Source organism: Nuphar pumila, chromosome 3 (genome assembly GCF_984573655.1).
Source record: "Nuphar pumila chromosome 3, dmNupPumi1.hap1.1, whole genome shotgun sequence".
In the NCBI taxonomy this organism is placed as follows: Eukaryota; Viridiplantae; Streptophyta; class Magnoliopsida; order Nymphaeales; family Nymphaeaceae; genus Nuphar; species Nuphar pumila.
The window spans coordinates 81,419,480-81,440,301 of NC_143251.1; the positions used below are offsets into that span (position 1 = coordinate 81,419,480).

The 20,822-nt window shown below is 37.6% G+C and overlaps 2 protein-coding genes across 2 annotated transcripts; one reads left to right on the top strand and one right to left on the bottom strand.

The window, feature by feature from the left end:
- Nucleotides 1–338: 338 nt before the first annotated feature.
- On the top strand, nucleotides 339–5,927 carry LOC149843090 (transcription factor FAMA-like). The gene is made up of 4 exons (XM_090000827.1): nucleotides 339–413; nucleotides 1,982–2,629; nucleotides 4,618–5,061; nucleotides 5,838–5,927. Exons 1-4 carry the CDS (start codon nucleotides 339–341, stop codon nucleotides 5,925–5,927), a joined length of 1,257 nt encoding a protein of 418 aa, XP_089856953.1.
- A 12,210-nt stretch (nucleotides 5,928–18,137) lies between these two features.
- On the bottom strand, nucleotides 18,138–18,836 carry LOC149843091 (uncharacterized). The gene has a single exon (XM_090000829.1). It carries the CDS (start codon nucleotides 18,834–18,836, stop codon nucleotides 18,138–18,140), a length of 699 nt encoding a protein of 232 aa, XP_089856955.1.
- Nucleotides 18,837–20,822: the final 1,986 nt, after the last annotated feature.

The window sequence follows — 20,822 nt, forward strand, 5'->3', positions numbered from 1 at the left end:
ACAAAGGGTGCTCTGACAACAACAAACGACGGCAAAGGGTGCATCATCAATCAGAGCTCCTCTTACAGCAGATGGTGCATTGTCAAAGGGTGATCCGAAACGTTTAGGGTGACATATTTCAAGGAGCTCCTATTAAAGCATAGGAGTTTACTCCTTAGGGTGAAAATGATGATGATTTTAACCCTTTCTGGCGAGAGAACATTTTTGTCATTTCCTCAAAATGTCATTTTATGACGCTAATGGTGGGAAAGGGTACTTAAGTCTTTGCAAATGCACCAGACTCTGATGCTAAGTGATGCTGACACACACGAGGAAATGAGCCCCATGTGATTACATACATGGTGCTCATTCAGACCCGAGAACATGCACTTGCGTATTTCGGGGGGAAACATATAACCTACTTCGAAGGAGAGGTTAGTTAATTTAAAAATATGTCATGAGAAGTGAGGTGAAAAGGAGAGCAGCCATGAGAGACGTAAAAAGAAGACTCCCTTGTGAAAAAATTAAATAATAGAGGTAGGGGTGTCAAACCAAACCTTCATCAACTCAATTAATACAGCAAGCTCAAACTATTTTAATATCAATCTTGCACCACCCAACCTCTCTTCTAAATCGATAGAAGGGAAAACCCAAAAAAAAAATCTCAAGCAATTCATTGTCTTGTTACCTACGAGGTCTCTGCACATCTGGCTATGTGGGTTGTCTTAAGATATTCAAGTTGAAGGACGTAGTGAGTTACTGGAGCGCATCTTGCCAAAAGAAGTAGGCTTGCTTGTGGGAAAGAGGGGCTTGGCGAACATAGCTTGGCAGAACTTTCCAGCATTGTAGGCCTCTCGACCCGGTGTCGGTTTCCCTGTATAATGAACAAAAACAATTCATAGTCTTCTTTTCTCATGATCTCAAACTCTTGTTTGGTTGTGATGCAGGACTCTTGTTCAAGCCATGCAGTCTACATCCATGAACTCATCAAGTTAATACGTGGGTTTCATTCTTTGAGCTTGTATTTTCTTCTTCCCCTTCTTCTTTTATTAACTTCTTTATATGTAGATTTACCTTGCAGAGGGGTGGGGAATCGGTTCCACTTGTCCCCTATGTCATCCCTATCTTCATACCCCTCCTTGGGATTTCATTGATGCAAGTTGTTTTGTTCAACCAGGACTCCTTATATATAGATGTGATTTACACCATTCATTTAGTGAAGATCAACATTTAAATTGCCAAACTTGGACTTGTGTGTAGGTTTTTTTTGACAATTAAAAAATAAATGGTTGACAAAATATAACTTTGTGATTTAAAAATTCAATTTTTTTTGTTGAAAAAATACGATCCAAGGGTCGATTCTTATTCAATCGACCATGCTGAATCCATCTATAAGGTTAGACTTGAACAAAACAACTTGCATCATAAGATTTAAGGAGTATGAAGATGGGGATGAGTGGATCATGAGAAAAAACTTGATTTCAAAATAATTTTTTTTTCTAACAATTTTTTCTTGTCATAGTTAAAACCGGTTGCCACTCTCTTGCAAATCTATAACATAGTAACCTCAGAAAAGTACAAGAATTCTTCCTTTCTTTCCTTTTTTTTTTTCGTTTTAAACTTCATGTGGGTCATGGTTGGTTTTCCCATTAGAACAATATAAACCTTCAACATGATCTCATCAAGTAAAAAGATTGGTTCCATTTTCATTCTTTGATCTTCCCATTTTAACTGCAGTAAAATTCATGGTGTAACTGTTGTATTGTGTCCTAACATTCTGCAGCTTTCTGCCAGTTTTTGTTTTTTTTCACAAGGTGGGCCGGTACATGAAGTGACGTGAAATCTGGAATTATATGGACAAAGAGGAAGATAATTACTCGGTATAGAACAACTCTTTTCCTTTTTTAAACATTTCTCTCTTCCCTTCTTATATTTCTAATCAGCTTCTCCCCACTCTGCAACTCTTTTAAACACGCTATCTTGTTGGCCTGAAATCTTTCAGGGGACCTTCTCGGTGACTTTTTCCAGTGGCCTCGAGTATCCGTTCGACCACCACCAACTTCTAAGAACAAGAGAGAGCTCAAACAGTGGTGCAATGGTGGATTACATGCTTGGTAATCCTCAGCTATCGTCTTCATCCTCCGGCTTCTGCACCATGAATTCCTTGGATAAATTGAGCTTCGCGGACGTGATGCAATTCACCGATTACGCACCGAAGCCGGCACTGAACCAGCAGAATGAGAACGGCGGGAGGTGCCCGGAAAACGGATTGGATCCGGTGTATTTCCTCAAATTCCCGGTCTTGAATGAGAAACTTCAGGATCAACAGTTGGTTTCTCCGGCTGCAAATGAGGCAATTGCGAGCAGCGAAAGGATTGCGGCCGCAGCTGACGAGACCGAGGGTGGCGGATCGGGAAATGCGTCGGTGCAATTCAGCCATCGTTTTGAAGGTAGCAGTGTTGTTCAGAAGTTCTCTAGCAGCACTGGGGATCTGAAGAATAATAGAAGGAAGAGGCCGAGGTGCATGAAGACCAATGAGGTAGAGAGCCAAAGGATGACACATATTGCAGTTGAAAGGAATAGAAGAAGGCAGATGAATGAGCACCTCAGAGTGTTGAGAACTTTAATGCCAGGATCCTATGTCCAAAGGGTAAACTCCACTACATATAACACTGTATAGATCCAAATGCATATACATAAACATTAGTTAGATTGCTGTATCATATTTCTTCTTGATGTAGAATATGCATAGACAACAGTTAGACTGCTATATCATATTCTGTGTCACAAAGATACGAGTATGACCCAACTCATGACACGCGTTCGACTGGTGAGTTCTGATTTTTTTTGCAATATATGGTACGAGGACACAAGTTTTTTTTTTGAGAGATTTTTTTTTAGAGCAGAGGACACACTTCTTTCAAAAAATAGGTTTTTCATTGATTAAAAACTTAAGTGTGAAGTGTGAGGACACGCTTAAATTTTTAATCAATGAAAAACTATTTTTTGAGATTTTAATGTTTAAAATTGCATTTTTATTGAAATCATTAAAAGGTATTTAAAAATTATTAAATTCATAGTATGTCAGTGTCGTATCATAGGGATGCAGCCAAAATCGCGTGTCCATGTGACATAGATCTTATTTCTTTTTAAGACCTTTGTTCTCCATGTAATCTCTTTTTCTTCCTCTTCCTTTTTATCTTAATTGTGGAAGTGTGTTTTGCTTTCTTGCGAACCTCTTAATTTAAGACCTTTATTTTCCATGTAATCTCTTTTTCTCATCTTCCCTTTTCTCTTAATTTTGGAAGTGTTTGCTTTCTTGTGATTGTGATTCTCATATACATAATATACATACGTATGTTGTGCATATGCAACAGTTACTGTCACCAAGTTGTCTTTATTATCAATCATTGATGTGATATCTTGCTTTTAGTTTACTTTCATTTTGTCACCGAACTTTTGAAGATATTTAGTTTTGGTCAATTATATAAAATTGTAGATGTCTTTGAATTATCTTATACACAGGCCGTGACGCACCACATTTACCTTTCCGTGAAGTGTGAAATAGTGTTTTTCCAATTTTTTGTCTCATTTTGTAAACCGACAGCTTTTGTCACTCTCAGATTGTGTGATCTTCCATGTCAGAACCAATAATAACAAATGTTTTTGCATTTCGTAACGTACATCTATAAGCAACAAACTGAAAGCGTTATTAAAAATTCGTAGCAACTGATCATATATTAGTGGTAGTCTAATATTCTACAATTCTGTTATCAAATATTCTTTCATTTAATTTTCTTGCCATTTAGGAAAGTTACATTCAGAACAAATATGTTTGTCTTCGATCATTCATTTTGAGTGCCAAATGCCAAATATCGTTCTCATTTCAAAAAATAAAATTCATGTTGACTGTTCATCCACGTATCCATGATCAGCACATAACATATCCTGTCGCTTTCGGTGCTTTTTTAGCAATTCTGACCCCATAGATGTGCTAGGCATGGTCGATTTACTAAGATTCGACACCCAGATCATGCTTTTTTGATGAAAAATTGATATTTAAAGCCTTGAAAAATTTTGATGATTTTGGGCCGTCGATTTCTCAAACCTTATCAAAAACTAATCATTTGTCAGAATCAAATATTTCAAGAGCTGATCTCAATAAAATTGAGTGCATAGATCGTATCAGTATAGTCAAAATTTAAAAATAAAATAAAATAAAAAACTTGAAATAACACTTGTTTCTCTCTCTCTCTCTCTCTCAGTTTATTTATTTACTTTTGCTATTGTATGTACAGTCTAGCTGAAAAATCACAAGTGCAAGTTGTGTCCACTCAATCTGACATCGTAGAAGCAGTATTTGTTTGCTAGAGATCACACTTTAAATCTTTTTTTTTATGTAAAGTACATTGTGGGCCACGAAAGCAAACACTTAATCCAAAACCTGTTTTCTACTAAACAAACATTGTATTAGATCACATATGTGAAGTAGATTCATAAAAAATAATAAAAAAAGGCACTAGATTGTATGTACAAAAGTCTGTAGCAAATATGTTTTCTATATTTATATTTATATTTATATTTATAATTATGGTCGATCATCTGACTCACAGTGTCTTTATTGCAATATTTAATTAGGGTGATCAAGCTTCGATCATTGGTGGTGCTATTGAGTTTGTTCGAGAACTGGAACAGCTGCTCCAGTGTTTGGAGTCCCAAAAGCGGCGTCGAACGCTGGGTGGTGAGATCCTCACAAGGCCTTCATTAGATTCTTCCCCGCCAATGGGAATGCAACAATCACCACCACCCTTCTATCCAGCCGTGCCTTTTGCCAACGACCAACTAAAGATGGCAGCAGAGTATGAGACCGGGCTCAGAGAGGAGACTTCCGAAAGCAAATCATGCCTGGCTGACATCGAGGTGAAGCTCCTGGGATTCGACGCCATGATCAAGATCTTGTCAAGGAGGAGGCCGGACCAACTGCTCAAGGCCATTGCTGCACTTGAAGATCTGCAGCTCAATATTCTTCATACCAACATTACTACAATTGAACAGACTGTTCTCTATTCCTTTAATGTTAAAGTAAGTTGGTATCTTTACTTTCTTATTATACTACGACCACTGCTGCTGCTATTAGCACCACTGCTAGCTAGTGCAGCTGCTATAGTTGGCAAACTCGCCAAGTTGACTTTGCAACTTAGTCACTCAGCCTGGGTCAGTGGTTTGCCCAAGTCTTGGTTTGACTTAGTTATCCAACTCGAGTCTTGTTTCAACTACATATTTGATGAAAAATATAAAAAAAAACAAGGATAATTCTTGCATATATATAACCACCATAGGTATTAACTTAGTACAGAGAAGGTATTTTTGGCAGTTCTTTTTACAAATCCAACCCTGCAAATATGTTCGGCATGAACCATTTGCTAGGAGTTGACATTTGAATTGTGTTTTTTTATGAAAAAGTACTGATCTTTTGAACCTCGAATATTCTTGGAATTTGTAGGCCGTTAATTTTTAAGTCCTTAAAAAACCTACTCGCTTATAACTGGACAAGCCAAGAGCCGGTTCCTGTAAAACCAAGCATGTATATCACATTTGCATGGCTAACTTTCAAAAGAAAATTGAAAAAAACTGCTGAAAATACGTCGTCCTTCTTACCTAAAGTGCATGTACCCACACACTTCTCTCCTTATATATAACATTTTTGTGTTTTTAAAAAATAAATAAATTATACCCAATTAAACGTTTTTACCTGAGTTACTGAGTTGGCCAACTATGACTACTACTATTATTGGCTGCCTTATGCTATAGCAAAACTCACATTTTGCTGCTTTTGCTTTTTGTTTTCTTGTAAGAAGATAGTTGGGGTGTCAAGGTTTACAGCAGAAGACATCGCCAATTCAGTGCAGCAGATATTCAGCTTCATTCATGCCAGTGCCACCATGTGAAAGCAATCCGTATAACTCGATCAACTTTTAGAAAAAAAATGAAAGTGAAAAAAAAAACAGAAGTTGCAATCATTTCAATTACAGGGATGGAGAAATAGGACTCCTAAAGCCGACCCCATGTAGTTGGGACAAGGCTTGATAATGATGATGATCACAGTAAAAATTCATAATATCTATATTTGTATGGTTCTTACACAGCCTCTGTAAAACTTTTGCTCCTAAGTTTTATGTAAGCAGTACCAATATTGATTGTGAAACCTTTGGTTGTTTGTGAGAAGTGGGGTCTGCTGAACACTGACTTTCAAAGTCAACTTGGTTCTTTCTTGCAATATGGCTTGGATTGACATGTCAGGGGATGTCTTTGGTGGCAATATGCAGAGCCATCATTGAAACAAGATGGAAGAAGCGTTTGTTGTTGGGATGCTCACTTGACACTGACCTTCCTGCCGATGTCTTGCTTTTAAGAGCCCTAAAAGGAAGGACGATAAAGGGTGCAGGGCCTGTGCCTGTTTAACAGCTTTACAAAAGGACAGCATATCAGGTAAGATCGCTTTTCATACTTTGAGTGTGTTGCTGCACTTAGCTGCCCTTCTTCTTTGCCTGAAAGCCAATCAGTTGTAGGATCCACCCAACCACATATGGAGGGCAACAAGTGCAGCGGGCAACAAGTGCAGCGGCACGCTCAAAGTGTGTAATGTGATTGCACCTTATCCATCCTCAAACAAAGGGCATGCACATGCTATTGGATATTTTGGATCGGGTCTAACTCTGAGTGACTCGGTTTGACACAAGGCATTAATGAAGGCATTAGTTGGGAGATAGTGGGAATGGGGTTACATGAATGTGAAGAGTTCACATTTAATATAACATATGAAAGGTTCACATATATGAATGCCATGTATGTAACCCCTCACTCTCCTCCTACTATAAATTGAGGTTTGGATTCAGAGTCCTGCTCACCATCGACTTGACGGTTGGGGCTCATCGTGGGCTTCGATAGGTTGAGGAGAACGTTGTGCACCTGCGCCAATGCTCATTTCATCCATGGCGTCTACCGATATGTATTATTGCTTTTATACATTCCAACAATGTTTTAAGAACGCCAACATTGGGTTATGGGTTCACGATTCATATTCGCTGTGTGTATGGGTGCATCAGCGTTCTTGCAAAGCTCACTGAAAAAGTTGTCACCACATTTCTTTTCTCTCTCGCCGGATTCCCATTTCATTTTTTTGGGAAATCAATGACGGCGGGAGAGGCGTTGACCGACGACACACTGCCTGCATGTCAACAACAATCGCTATCTCTCCGTGAAGGCTGGCAATGGTCACCATCGGTGAGTAAATGACATCGGATTCCGGTTTCTGCCAAGATTATGTAGCCACCCCATTTCGAAGTCCCATCAAAAGCAGTCAGCCCCAGACTGCCTATTTACTAGCGGACAACGATGATTGGTTGATTGAATCCCTACTTCAACAATTATTTATTTATTTATTTATTTATTCCCCTTCAAGGAACATCCTCGACGCGGTCTGCCGGTGCTACAGATGACCCTGGCATCGAGGACTGGCCGATGCCAGTGGCTACCCTCGGTTAACCGCTGCTAGAGACGGCCAGCGGCACAAGCAGGATGTCGCTGAATGGAGGAGTATAAAAGCAAGGGGGACGAGAACCCCATTTTTTTTATTTTGACCTCCACCATTGCAAAGTTCGGTGGTCGACCTAGGGATGTTAGCCGCCTGCTCCGGGACTAGCCGTCGGAGGCGGTCATCAACGGTGGTGTTTGTTTCGATGGGCGCAGGCCATAGGGAACGAAGTTCCCTATCAGGATGGCTGCTCTTCGTTGCTGCAGTGGTCGGCAAACGGCGACTGGTCACCAAGGACCCGCCATCGCCATCGGCTAGTTGGTCGCTGGTGGCGATGGCAGCCGTCTGAGGTTGCCTGTAAAACAAATAATAATAATAATAAACTTCTCCTTAGATTCGTTGGCATTGCTGGCGGAGGGTGTTTGTCGTCAGGCAGTGGGAGGGGGTCGTTGTCACCAGTGGACTTTCCAGTGCTGGTGGCCGTTAACTGAAACGAGGGGCAGAGGTTTAATATGAGTCAAAGTGGCCTTCGGTTTTCTTAGAAACTGAAAGGCCATCGGACCTTATCGGGTGACCGAGATTCGGGTCGGATCAAGTATCCTGACCCAATTGCAGGTCTAATCCAAACCCGTTTTAGGTAGACCAAGTCTCTGTCTCATCTTGGGTCAGGCCCGATCCATGAACGAGATTCGTTAGGGAACCGAGTGGATCAGGTCAGGACCCAACCCATTGGACAGGACCAAACCAAGACCCATTTGGGATATCGGGTCTGGGTCTAACCCATCCATAACCGATCTAGGGTTCAAATCTGACCTAAATCCTTTATGGATCAGGTCTGAGTCGCGTTCTTTGATCTGACCCGTATCCTATTTGGATCGGGTCTGGATCTGAATCATGTTGTGAATCTAGATCCAAATCGTATCCTATTTGGACCAGATCTAGATCTGTGATGGGTCTTGATTGTGGGATCCAACTCGGGACCAGGTAATAAATGGGTTTGGATCTAGATTGGGTCTAGACAAGGGGGGATTTGACCTGGATCTGGATCCAGATTAAAACTGGATCTGGATCCAGATTGAATCGGATCAGGTCTAAAATAAGGTTCATGTAATATTTAAACCTATAAAACACTGAATCATTTATGGGACCGATACGAGGTGTTTCGAGACCGATTCAGAGTCATTTTTAACTGGTTCTTATCAGTTTTTTACTAGTTCATAAATATTGAAACCTTATTTTCATGAATCTATGAAAGCGCGAGGATTTTCTCATTCGATTTTAAGGGTTTATAAGCTTTTGTACATGTTTTAGACTGATTCTACTATTTTGGGACCGATTCAGGCCTTTAGTTGATCGATTCAGGGTAGTTTCAGACCAGTTCAGAGCATTTTTAGACTAGTTCAAGTATGAGGACCTTGGGTTTTACCCATAAGAGCTTGTTTTTGTCATTTTTTTATGCTTTATATATGTTTGTTATCATGAAAGCATGACTTTTTACATATATTTGATGTTATTTAAGTTATGCATGATATTTAAGCATGAATTATGACTAAATTCATGACATATGTGAAGTATTTTCATCAAAACTTTATGTATGCGTATAAGTTGAAGCATGAATTTATATTTTATGATGATATAATACATATTTCATCATGAATATACATGAATTATCATATGTGCATGAGCATGCTTTATAATATGAATATGTTTGCAGTAAAAGATCTAGATTAACTAAATCAGCAATCACCAAAGTAATTTGATTTGTGTTGATTGAGGATTCTTTGAACCGTGTTAAGATTCAGTATTATGATTGTGTATGACTTTATAAAATAATGATTTTACCCAAAGGTAGGTCATTGTGTACTAAATTCACACAAAGTGTAATAGTAATATGTATATCAACGTATGAAGCAGGTTCGTACCCAAATGTACAATGTTGAATTGTCTCTTGTTACATGATATGCTAGTTTTACCAATTGAAGTCAATTTCTTGTGAATTGAGGAGACGAAACGACTATGAGTATTATTGTTTGTATCAAAGTAGAATGATAATGGTTCAATTGTGCTTGTCTAAGAAAAGATAACTAATAAAGGGTTTCAGTTTTTACCTTTTCAACATGAGTGTCGTTTGAGCAATTATAAGGTCTTTTTTTTTCATTTCTTGTTGTATCAGGTTCTTTCATCATTGACGGTTCTAGTAATATCTCCATGTTAGATGGGTCAAATTTCTTATATTAGAAAGAAATAGTATTATTCACTTTGGGTTATACAGACATAGACGAACCTCCCGCTCTTGAGTAGAGCACTACTGAATATAAGGCTACTTTTAAAAAGTATAAGCGCTCGAATAGACTTAGCTTATTGCTTTTGCAATCTTTAGTGGCTAAGAACAATCGAGGCATCATCCCTCACTATAGGATAATAAAAGAATTCCTATGAGCTATTGAAGCTCAGTTTGTTAGTTCTAATAAGGCTAAGGTCAATGCACTTATGTCAAAATTGGTGTATATGAAATATTCTAGTGATAGTCATATCCAACAACACATCTTGGAGATGAAAAACATTGCATCTCAGTTGAATGACATGAAGTTTGCCATTTCAAACTGCTTTTTGGTCCATCTGATTTTGACCTTGTTGCCTATTGAATATGGACCCTTCAAGATAGCATACAACACACATAACGATGAGTAGTCTTTTAATGACCTCTTAACTAAGTGTGTTGAAGAGGAAGAAAGACTAAGGGTGAGAGGTTGTTGAGTGCATATATGGTATCTTATCAGAAAAAATATAGGTCGGGTAAAGAAAAGTTCCTTTAAAAAGAAGAATAAGAAGAAAACCTTTGGGGAGAGTTCAAACTCTCAGATGAAAGTCAAATCTAAGGCAAGAAGTTCTTCTATAAGGTGTTTTTTCTGCAAGAAAAATAGATATAATAAGGTGGACTGCCTGAAACATAAGAAATGACTCAAGAATAAAAGTAATAAGTCATTTATTTTTCATGAGTATAATTTAATCCATATTCCACTGCATAGTTGGTGGATTGATTCTGGTGGCACGATGCATATTGTCAACTTTTTGCAGGCATTTTTGATCGAAAGGGAACCAACGGAGTATGAAAGAAGCATCTTCTTAGGAAATAAGATGTGTTCGCATGTCAAGAACCTTGAGACTTGCAGAATTGTATTAGAGTCAGGATTTATTTTGGATTTGGTTGATACATTTTATGTTTTATCCTATAGTCAGAACCTTATTTCATTTTCAAAACTTGATAAGTTTGGTTTTGTTTTTAAATTTGAAAACTCCAAACTTATTATTGTTAAAAATTATATTCTCATAGGTTCTACATATATGTGTGATGGTTTATATCGTTTGAAAACCAAATTCTAAATTTGAGAATCTCACTCTATTGAGAATACAATGATTGACAATAAATGTGGCCTAAAGGAGGTTCAATCTTATTTGCTTTGGCATTGAAGATTAGGATACATCTTGAAAGGGAGAGTCCAAAGACTTATGAAATAAGAATTCTTTGATCCCTTGATTTTACAGATACAGAACCATTGTTGACTGCATAAAGGATAAGCAGTCTAAGACATATAAGAAAGATGTCAAACACAACAATGAAAATTTAGAGATTGTGCATACGGATGTTTGCGGGTCTTTTTTTCTGTTATACAAGTGAAAATTATTTTGTCACCTTTATAGATGATTACTCATGGTATATGTATCTCTACTTATTATTTAAAAAATCTGAAGTCTTTAAGGTTTTTAAGGACTTCAAGAAAGGCGTGGAGAAATAAACCAGTAAAGTTATTAAAGTGGTTAGATCTGATAAAGGTGGCAAATATTATGATTATTTCACTAGGATGAGACAAAAGGAAGGGCAATTAGTGTAGTTTCTAAAAGATGAAGGTATTGTATCTCAATATACCATGTCTGATAGTGATTACCAGAATGGTATAACTGAAAGAAGAAATTATATGCTTAAAGAAATGTTTTGAATGATGTTGAATCACCTAAATATTTCATTAACCTTGTGAGGTGAAGCTCTTAGGACAACATTGCATATTTTGAATAAGGTTCTTACAAAGGTTGTCCAAAAGACTCCTTATAAGTTATAGACTTGTAGAAAACCTTCTTTGTCATATATATGCATATGTGAATGTTCAACTGAAGCTAAATTGTATAACCCATATATAAAAGCCTTTAATTTGAGTACGAATAATGGATTTTTCATTGGTTATCCAAAAAATCAATGGGCTTTAGGTTTTATTGTTCATCTCATACACCACATATAGTAGAAACAGATAAAGCAAGATTTCTTAAAAATAGTTCTATTGGGATAGATGCATCTCAAAGTTTCAAATTTAAGAAAATACAGGATTCAAGTTTCATACCTGCGAAAGAAAAAGACCTAGTTTTTTCTGTCATTGTCCCTTTAGATAATGCTAGAGAAAATCCAGTCAATGAATACCAATTCCAAATAAAACAAGTTGTTGATGAGGATATACAACAATAACAAGATACAGATGTTCATTTTGAACCACCTATAACACCTATATGGAGGTCTACGAGGACAAAAAAATATACTATATATCCAGACTATGTGATGCATTTGCAAGAGCCCAATGATTTCATTGACATTGATTATGATCCCTTCACATTTGCAGAAGCTATTGAAAATGAAAGATCAATACATTGGATCAATGTTATGAAAGAAGAGCTTAACTATATGGCAAAAAACCAAGTATGAGATCTTATACCTTGACCTGATGGAGTAAGACCTATTGGTTGTAAGTGGATCTTTAAAACTAAGACAAACTCCAAAGGGCAAGTAGAGAGGTACAAGGTTAGGCTCATTGTAATGAGTTTCATATAAAAAAAGGGCATTGATTATAATAAGACTTTTTCTCCTATCTCAACTAATGAATTGTTGAGAATAATCATGGCCCTCGTAGCTCATTTGATTTAGAGCTATATCAAATGAATGTGAAAACAACTTTCTTAAATAAGGATATCAAAGTGGAGGTATATATGCAACAATCTCCTTATTTTAGTGTAGATAACTTGAATCATTTAGTTTGCAAATTAAAAAAAACAATTTATGGGCTTAAACAAGCCACCCGCCAATAGCATAAAAAGTTCAATCAGGTAATTTTGAACTTTCGATTCACTTAAAATATTGTTGATCATTAAGGCTAGTGAGAGTAAGTTTATAATTTTGGTTTTAAATGTTGATGATATTCTTCTTGCAACTAATGATTTGAGCATATAACATGAGATAAAAGATTTTTTTTCTCTCATTTTGACATGATGGACATGGGTGATGTTGTATATGTTCTTAGAATTGAGATTCATCGTGATAGAACTAAGAGTGTCCTTGGCCTCTCAAAGAAATCATATATCCTTAAAGTTCTTAAAAGATATGGGATGAAGAATTGTTCTCCTAGATCAGCACCCATAGTAAAAGGGGATAAATTAAGCCTAAAGGACTGTCCTCTGAATGATAATGAAAAAGCTCAGATGACAACTATCTCATATGCTTTGGTGGTTGATAGTTTACGGTTTGTGCAGACCTACACACGACCAGATATTGCATTTACTATGTGAATGCTTGTTAGATAATAGTCTAATTCAAGCATTGCGCATTGGAAGGCAGCAAAGAAAGTCATGTATTATTTACAAGGAATGAAAGATTATATATTGACCTATAGAAAAGTTGACCACCTAGAGGTCATTGGATACTCTAATGCATACTTGGGAGAATGTCTTGACAGTAGAAAGTTCATTACTGGATACATCTTCCTATTGGTAGGTGGTGTCATCTCATAGAGAAGCAGAAAGCAGGCTACAACTGCTGCTCATACCATAGAAATGAAATTCATTGCTTTATACGAGACTTCATCTCAATCAATTTGGATAAGAAACTTTATTATGGGTCTTGGGATTGTGGACTCTATTGAGGGACTACTAAAAATCTTTTGTGATAATAAAGTTTTTGTGTCCTTCTCGAATAACAATAAGAGCTCAACCTCATGTCAACACATGGAGTTAAAGTACTTTGTAATTAAAGAAATGACTAAAAATCATTTAGTATGTATTGATACAATCAATACGAAGGAAATGATTGTGGATCCCCTTACAAAAGGGCTATCACTAGGATTATATTCTCAACTTGTAAAGTGAATGGATTTATTTGATTCTTTCTGATGTATGACAATACATTATGGTTATATGTGATCACAATTATGAAACTAAATTGATTCTCTATGGCTTTATGTATTATTGATTATGAATAAAGGATCTCTTATTTGAGTAGAGAGAATAGCAGAATGACAATATTAAAGAACCAATAGAATGGGTTAGAGATCAACCTATTCATAAAGGTAATCTTAACATGCTAAAGCATTAAAAATGAATTATATTGGAGTGCATGAAAGTATGACATGTCATAAAGAGGTGTTCATCTCCATGACTCGTATGGTTCATTCTTGTGATACCAGATAGCATGTGAACCTACATGAAAAGTGGATCGAGATAACTGTAAAGAATCTCTACTTTGTGCTTTTCCATGTCAATGGGTCAAGTGGAAGAATGTTGTATATTTCAGATCGGGTCTAACTCTAAGTGACCCAGTTTGACACAAGGCACTAATGAAGGCATTAGTGGGGAGAGAGCTACGTGAATGTAAGGATTTCACATTCAATATGGCATATGAAGGGTTCACATATATGAATGCCATGTATGTAACCCCCTACTCTCCTCCCACTATAAATTGATGCATGGTTGGTTGATGAGGGCAACCAATGTGTCATCTTTCTCTCATTTGAGTTCAACGTCCTGCTCACTAGTGTCGCTTTTTGTGAAATTGATTTTTGAAAAGATATTTTTATATAAAAAATAATGTGAAAACCAGACACCAAATATAAAAATTGGTTCTCACTAGTGGTAGAGACCGGGTCGAACTCAGGGAATGGAGAATACTTTGTATTCAAACACGCAACTAAACTACGCTTTATTACCCAAAATGGAAAAGTGCGAGAAAAGAAACTACTTAACTATTACATCAAATGATTACCCTATGTAGAGGGTTTAAAATGGTTTTATTACAAACCCAAAAATTAAATTAAATTCCTAAATTCTAAAAGAAAAGCAAAATATGTTTTTTGCGCTCGTGTCACGTGTGAGATGCGCGCCACCACGTATCTCACTCGCTTGCCTTCGCTCCACGCTTTCCTGCAAAACACGAACACACAGAGCAGAAAGATGAAACAAATAGTGCTATACTAAAAAATATGTAAAAATATTATAAGAATGTGTGAAATAAAAGAATGCAATACGTAAAAACTAAATTGACTAAAATACCTAAAAATGCTAAAATATACAAAAAGATATATCTAAAGTAAAGCTAAATGCAACACGTAAAATAAAACTAAAATGCAATGTTTGAAATGCAAAATAAAATGATATGCCTAAAATGAAAATAACATAAAAATCAAACTAAAAAAAACTAATGAAAATAAAATGCTTTACCTAATGAAACTAATGAAGTGCTGTGACATTGAATATTGCACAAAACTGTGAAATTTGGTTCTAAAAACACACAAGCCCGTGAAGATTGGTTTTAAAAAGCACACATGAAGATTGGTTTTAAAAAGCACACAGGCTCGTGAAAATGAGCTTTAAATTCACATAGGCCCATGAAAATTGTTCTTCATGACTGAAGACTCACGAATTATCGTGAAGCAGGCCATGGCAAGACCGATTGCCATTAGAGTGGGCTGCCAGAGAGTGGATCCGGTGAATGAAAGGGTATTCCGGCAGGTCTACTGGAAGAAGCAAGGAATGTGACGACAACATATCAGATTCTGCTTTCACGGCAGAATGAAGTCGGCAAATCTGTCGGTGGATCTCCGACAGAGCTAGAAGAAGGTTTCTAGCAACTAATAGGTGCTGACAGATTTAATGGATCCAGTCTCACAGTAAGGGATTTCAGATGAAATCCGGTTGAAGCAATAGAGTTTCGGTGATCTGGTATGGCAGATCTGAACATGATTTCAATTCCATTGGTCGAATTTCCTTTGATCTTGATCTAATTTCGGCAGATCCGGGCTTTCACAGTAGATGAAGAACAATTTTCATAGTAAACACTGTGAATCAGATCTGATTCACGGTGTTTCTAGTTGTGGTTTCAATGCTGACATCATCTGCTTTCTCAGCAGAATAGAGATCCAATGGTTTCATTATGCTTATGCTATGCTGATATGCAAACTGTGATGAAGTCTAAAACAAGAGATGTAAATGAGGAAATGATGCAGTAAAATTAACAAAGGAAAGAAAAGAATTGTTGAAACTCAAAAAATCTTGAAATGAAATGGGAGTAGAAGAAGAAAGGGAGAAAAAGAAGAAGAAGAAGAGAAGCTTACCAGTTTGGGTTGAGAAGAGAGATGGAATCCTCCTTGCGCTGCCACCGGTGTGCAATTCTCCACCCGAGAAAAGAGAAAAGATAAGTAAGGAGAAGAAGAGAGAAGGAGGGAAGATGAAGAAGAGATAGGAAATTGGTGGAGAGGAAGGGGGAAGAGAAGAGGGCTACATAGCATGGGTGGAGACAACCCTCTCAAACCCATGTGTGGAGTTTATAAAGAGAGGGGATTTTCAAAAACACTCCACTTATTTTCTAAAATTCCTAAAAAAAAACTTAAAATGAAAATGTTTTATAAAAACTCTAAAAACCTACGCTAACTACTAAAACTTCTTAAAAACTCTAACGCCGATTATTTTTTTCTAATCTAACTACTTAAAATCTAAATCCTAAAGAGAATATCTCTAACTAATTCCTAAACAACTTAAATTTCCAAATTAACTCGCAATTTATGTTTTTTCTGATATTTTACTTTTTTGCACATTTTCTCGAAACTAACGATAATTATGGGAATTTAATACAATTATTCATCGGATCATGCATGAATTAATATGATAAAATGCTAAAATAAATGCATGATCAAATACCCTCATGCTTATCATCTACTAGTCCTCGAGCAAACTGAAGCAAAACTGCAAGAATCAACAACTAACTCACTTTCGTAGGAATCGTGATTGTATTTAGCACATGCAACAAGCCCTTTCAATCCCTGGGTTACCCCAGTGGACGAGTGAGGTCTCGTGAGGGTTTGCAATGATGCTACCCACAAACATCTCTGTCATGTATGCATAATATTACACATCCTCATAAGTAGTAGGTAATTAAAGACTTTGTTTTTATAACTATTTCCTGTTATTGCAAAATCAAAACATAATTAGTCTTTTATATACCACCACAAAAAAAGAATTTCTTTCACTTTTCTAAATATCATAATTATTTATGTTTTATTCTTGGAAAGTCTACTAAAAATAGGTTATTATTTACTTATCCTCACTCATATATTTTTTGCACAGGTTTTCTCAATCACACTTCTAAGCACTGAACTTTTTCTTTTTAAGCTATTTTCTTTTCTTGATTTTCAAATTTTCACGCTTTTTCTTTTTGTGCACTTATTTTTATTTTATGGCTTGCGTATGGTCTACTTTTATGCCTTGTGCAATGCCAACATCTTTTATACTTTTTTAATGTATACCAAAAGATATTGACTAAGACACAAAAGTGCTCCCTTCATTTACCTTTTCGACATGAGACTCAAACACTTCAACTTGTGTTTGTTCTCAACTACTAAGGATCAAGAAGTTTTTCACTCTCTTTTTCAAAATGAAACTCAAATGCTTCAACTTGCATCTAAACCCCATCTACTAGGGATTGTTAAATTATCCAAACAACCTAACACATGCTCTTTTTACTTTTGAGCTCATTTTTGCTTTTTGTTCATTTGCTTAGTTTTTCGAAAATACAACTATGCATATTCATATTTGTGATTCAAAATAAACTCTACATGTATCTATCATTATTTCTTTGAAATTCATACAAACAACCACAATTTCTAGATCCATGTCAGAAAAAAAATTTGTGGGGCTTCAAAATCCTCTAAAAATATTAGATTTTGAATAACATTCATATAAGTTTAAACTCTTTCTTGAAAAACCTACTTTCCATAAAGAATGTGTAAACATGTGCAAGAACATAAACAAAAATATCAAGGTGTGCAAACTATACCTTCCCCCATGCTTGAATGACACTGTCCCAGTGGCACTCCCCCATGCTTATATGAAACTAAGTGAATGCACATGAGACACAATAAATGAGGGAAAAGAGTAGAAACACCTTATATGAATTATGAATGCACTTTCTATGAATGCAATGTATACATGACATGACATGACATGAAAACTCATAAATGAAAAGAAAATGAAAACTAAGAGAATCTACAAACGCTAAGGGAAAATCTAATAATATACAACATATGGGTTGCCTCCCATAAAGCAATAAGTTTCACGTTCTGAGCCAGACGAATCCCTGGAAAAACCTTCATCGTCCATGAGATCAATGGACATGAAGTCACGCTCAATCAGACTCTCTAAGAAAAAGAGTGTCATCTGTGACACTACGCACTGTGTTTTCGCCAACTCTACCCCTATAGGTGATACCATGACTCTTGACACTAGATGGTAGGAGGTTAGTCTCCTCGTGGAGACTATGCTAAAAAAGAGAGTCATAACCCGAACGACTAGCAGGACACACATCTAACTGCAAATCAGACTGCTTCCCTATGACATCTGCCACCTGAAAGCAATCGTCATGTCCTGTCACTCTGTTGGCAACATCAAAGATATGCAACAACACATGCTTGTTGTGAAATGAAATCTCCATCTCCCCAGCAAAACAATCTATATGAGCATGGGCAGTGGCCAAGAATGGTTTGCCCAAAATAATGGAGATCTGGTGAGTGACATCTATGACATCCATGTCCAGAATAAGAAAATCAATAGGGAAGTAGAAGTCTTCTAAGATTCCTCGCAGACGCTTGGTCGATCTATCAGCCAACTGCAACACAATGGTCGTGGGCTTTAAATCCCCGATCCCAAAAGTGTCATACAGGAAACCCGACAAAATATTCACACTTTCCCCAAGATCTAGCAGTGTACGCTCAATAGTCGTGTTCTCGATAACACAAGAGATAATCGGTGCCCCAGGATCCTTGAGCTTAGGTTGCGATTGGTGCCAAAACATGGAGCTCACTTGTGCAGTCAAGAAGATAGTCTTGGGCAACAACCTCACTTTTCTTTTCTGCATACAAAGTTCTTTGAGAAACTTTGCACAGGTAGGCACTTGCTGAATGGCCTTAAGTAGGGGGATATTTATATCAACTTGCTTGAACAAGTCAAGCATCTCACGCATACGCGTCCCCTGCTTGCTAAGATCATGAGGGTTGGTGAGGGCCTAAGGAAAAGGGGCTCTAGGGATATACGATGGAGTGGTCACGAGCCATGGACCCTGCCTAATTTCCTCGGGATTGGTGGAAGGGGTCGACTGGTCAATAGGTATAGAAGTGGGCTCAGAAGTCGACTTCTGTGTGGGGTGGTATGACTTCCCACTCCGAAGGGATATAACAGAGTTGACCTGCTCTTGGTGAGAATCTGTGAGGTGCAGGCCAAAAGACATGGGTTCCTTACCCTTCGGGTTGACTAGAGACTGACTAGAGAGGCTCCTCTCGCTGCGCCTACTCAAGGTATCTGCCAATTGTCCCATTTGAGTCTCTAGCTTCGCTATTGACTGCGTGTGGGAATAAAGAGTGGCCTTAATGTCAGAAAAGGCCTCTAACATTTTCTCTTGAAATGATGTGATCGAAGTGGGCTCTTGAGGAGAAAGCAATCTAAACTGGGGGTGGACCTATGGAAATATGGGACGCGAGTAACCTTGTGGAAAGTTACTCTGTCTGTGTTGTGTCTGGGAGGGCTAATAGGGTGGATCTTGTGGATTTCTCCACGCAAAGTTGGGGTGATTTTGCCAGCTTGGGTTATATGTGTTGGCATATGGATTGGGTATGGGCCTAGAGAAATTTTGTGCCATCTGAGCTTGCTCTTGGACAATCTCAGGGTACTGCGGCTCGACTGGGCATTCGACCACATGGTGTGCAGAGCTAGCACACAACGCACACACCTGCATGGCAGGAGATGGACTCGACAAAAACTGATCCAATTTCTGGGACAACTGATCAACCTTGTTACTCAACTCAAAGTGCATCCCTATCTCAAAAATACCTGCCTTCTTTGCGCCATTCTGCGTAGGTGTGACCCTATCAAATTGTGAAGCATGGTGTATAGAATTTTTGCTAAAGGTCTCAAAGAGAGTCTATGCTTTGTCTTCACTTTTTATCATAAAAGTGCCCCCATAGGTAGCATCAATCATTTGACGGTTATTCTCAGTATGATTGTCATAAAAATATTGCACCAGTTGCCAACGAGGCACCTGGTGGTGGGAACACTTATGGAGATCTTTCATTCTCTCCCAAGTCTCGTAGAATTGTTCTCCTTCAATCTGCGAAAAACTGGTTATGGCTTTACGAAACTAATTCGTCTTACCAATTGGGAAGTATTTTTTAAGGAACTCGCGTTGCATTCCTTCCTAAGTGGTAATCTAAACCGTATCGAGAGCCTTTAGCCAATGCTTGGCTTTATCTTTGAGGGAGAATGGAAACAATGTCAACCTCAATGCGTCATCTTCAAAGTTGTTGATCCGCACTGTCGAGCAGATCACCAGAAAATCGTCGATATGACTATATGTGTCTTCATTGCTAAGGCCATGAAAGGATGGTAGCATTTGAATGACACTGACCTTTATTTCAAATTGATTTGCTCCTACATCAAGTCTCGTGATACAGGAGACAAAAGTGTATATGTTGGGCATGAAGTACTCCCTAAGGGTATGGAACAATGACTAATTTTTGGCCATGGTGATAAGACGAGGGGCTCTCCTAACGAGAGACTTGGGATCCTCAATAGACTCAACTAGCTCGGGGTCGAGTGATCGTCGCCCCTGCATATACCTCGAAGTAGACCAGTGTAGCACACGTCCTAACTTTTGGGTTTTTTTACCTAACTAACGCGCTAGCGGCCAAACCACGCAAACCACAAAGCGACTAAACAAAAACAAATACTAAAAATGAGAAATAAAAAGCACCACGCAGTTGCACTCAGTAGAGAATTTGCAAAAATGAAATCTATGTGCACGGTACCAATCGTACACAATCACTTCTAAGGAAATCCTAATGGGTGGTTGTGCAGGAAAAGTAAATTGTTTTCTACGTTATGCAAACACATGGTTCTAATCCTAAGTACGAAAATTAAACTAAACAATCCTAATTAATCTACTAAACAATCCCAA